General features: G+C 40.0%; 1 protein-coding gene across 1 annotated transcript in view; it reads right to left on the bottom strand.

Annotated features, from left to right (window-relative positions):
* Positions 1–2,500, bottom strand: part of LOC307270569 (unconventional myosin-VI-like) — a gene marked incomplete at both ends in the record, with an annotated part of 62,942 nt that overhangs the window by 47,618 nt on the left and 12,824 nt on the right. The window contains one exon of the mRNA XM_080054452.1: positions 202–346. Within this exon, the coding sequence (XP_079910578.1) occupies positions 202–346 (145 nt within the window). The remainder of the gene's footprint in view (positions 1–201; positions 347–2,500) is intronic.

Below are 2,500 nucleotides of genomic sequence, written 5' to 3' on the forward strand. Positions count from 1 at the left end.
GAGAGGGAGAGAGACAGAGAAACAGAGAGAGAGAGAAAGAGAGACAGAAAGAAAGAAAGAAAGAGTGTGTGTGTGTGTGTGTGTGTGTGTGTGTGTGTGTGTGTGTGTGTGTGTGTGTGTGTGTGTGTGTGTGTGCTTGTGCGTGTGCGTGTGCGTGTGTGTGCTTGTGCGTGTCTGTCTCTCTGCCTGTGTGTCTCTTACTTGATGACAGTCCCCTTGGCGCCCCCTGCTGTGGTGAGCATGACTCTGGATGTGAGACTGACTTTGAGGTCGTCCTGTTCCAGACCCAGCAGCTCGGCACAATGCTCCAGGGTCTCACTGGACTGCTTCCTAATCACACAGCCGCCTGACAGACAAGGAGAAGGGGGAAATATTAAAGACATGTAATCGATAGATAGATAGATAGATAGATAGATAGATAGATAGATAGATAGATAGATAGATAGATAGATAGATAGATAGATAGATAGATAGATAGATAGATAGATAGATAGATAGATAGATAGATAGAGTCTGTCTGTCTGTCTGTCTGTCTGTCTGTCTGTCTGTCTGTCTGTCTGTCTGTCTGTCTGTCTGTCTGTGAGAGAGAGATAGAGACAGTGTGAGTCTAACTGGACTGCTTCCTGATCACACAGCTGCCTGACAGACAAGGAGAAGGGAAAATATTAAGAGACATTTTATCAATAGTTTACCTAGTAGTAATAGTTTTATGTATTGGTTAGTTAGTAGTATCTCCTGCAAGACAAGGAAAGGGGCAAACCACTACACAACAAGCACACTGCATGTCTTTAAGTTTCTGGGATGAGGTGATATTCTTTTTTTTTTTTTTTTTAAGATATTTTTTTGGCATTTTTATGCTTTTATTGATAGTGTAGAGACAGAGTTGAAAATGGGGCAGAAAGGGGCGTAGGGCGTCCCCCCCCCCCATGGGCCTCGGCCAGCAGCGGACCCGGGTTCGATTCCAGCCCGCGGTCGTCCTCTGCATGTCACTCCCCTCTCTGCCCCATTTCAACTCTGTCTCTACACTATCAATAAAGCATAAAAATGCCCAAAAATAAATAAAAATAAAAATTAATAAAAATAAAAAAAATAAAAAATCTTAAGTTTTAATGAGAACTGCCTACATGTAAGCCAACTAATTATATTTTGTTGAAATTATTTATCTTCTATATGTTATCTAGCTTATAGTTTTTGAGTTGTAAAAACTGAGACTTCCAAAAAGTGAAAAGTTGTGCCAACTCATTCAAACTTCAATTTTGAGTTTTACTAACTTTTTCAATTTTCAAAGTGCGAGCACCCATTGATTCTCTAGCACCATTTCAGCCTCTAAGTATTTCTGATGAGTCCGGCCACCAGATGTTGTAATATTCCCTTGAAGGCTAGCCGTTCATAAAAAGGTTTTATAGTTTGATCTTGGTCATCTGCCAAAGTCTCATCTCGTTGGAATAGGACTTGGCTAGACTTTGAAAAGCTAAAAGAGAATTATCAGAGTTTTATTTTCTCCAAATTGAAAAAAAAAAAGCTCTTCTTGCCGTTTGCCAAATAGTAAAACAAATAAATATTATTTAAAGGGGCACTGTGTAACATTTTAAGTAATTTATTAACTAAAATCAATATCCTCATTCATAAATATATCCTCATTGGTGTAAAATCACCTCTGAGCAGAGAATTACAAATATTAATGTTACATTTTGTACATTGAGCAGGCAGGTCTTCTGGAGGCATCCATGTTTTTGGAATGTCATCAGGTGCATTGTTTAGAATTTAGAATTGTTCTTGTCCTTGAAGGCCACTGTAGCTTCTGTTATTATTCAAAAGGGTTGGGGTTACCCAGGGAGCGTTGCATTCTAGAACTTTGTAGAACTTTCTTGATGATGTCATATTACACAGTGGCCCAGAGCCCCCCTCCATACAATCACCACCCTAGAGAGACCTCTATCCAAACCACAAACTGTGAGCCCAACCTTGTCTGAAAAACTAGTTGATTTCTTACTCTGAGTAGGATAGGGGAGAACGGGGTTATATGTCACAAGGGTTGGTTGTCACAATCGTTATATCTCGGAACCAGAAGGCGCTGTCTGTGAAATTTTGGTATGTAAATATCCAGAATTGGGATCAGAGGTCACCTACATAGTCTTCCTTGGAGTTAGACTGCTGAATTTGAGGTGAGAGGACTGTTTGTGTTTTTCATGTCGAATTGAAAATATTTAGCTCCTCAGTATTTTTCTTCTAGGCTTTTACACAATGGGTTTATAACAAAACACTTGTTACCCTAAAAAAGTGTGAAGGGTAAACTATAGTTTAGATTGTGGTTAGCAAGCTAATTAGCTGTCAGATGGTTGTTGGCCTTGATGCTAGCAAGAAATTCAAGTTGGGGCTGGTCGTCACATTTTTTGGGGGGTTGGTTGTCACATGTTATCCACAGGCTGCAGCCAGAAAAGGAACCCAATAACAAAATAAATTGTCAAGCTGTATCCTCACTGACACCCCAGAGAAGGAG

This window comes from Ammodytes marinus (assembly GCF_949987685.1).
Source record: "Ammodytes marinus genome assembly, contig: scaffold_222, whole genome shotgun sequence".
Taxonomy (NCBI): Eukaryota; Metazoa; Chordata; class Actinopteri; order Uranoscopiformes; family Ammodytidae; genus Ammodytes; species Ammodytes marinus.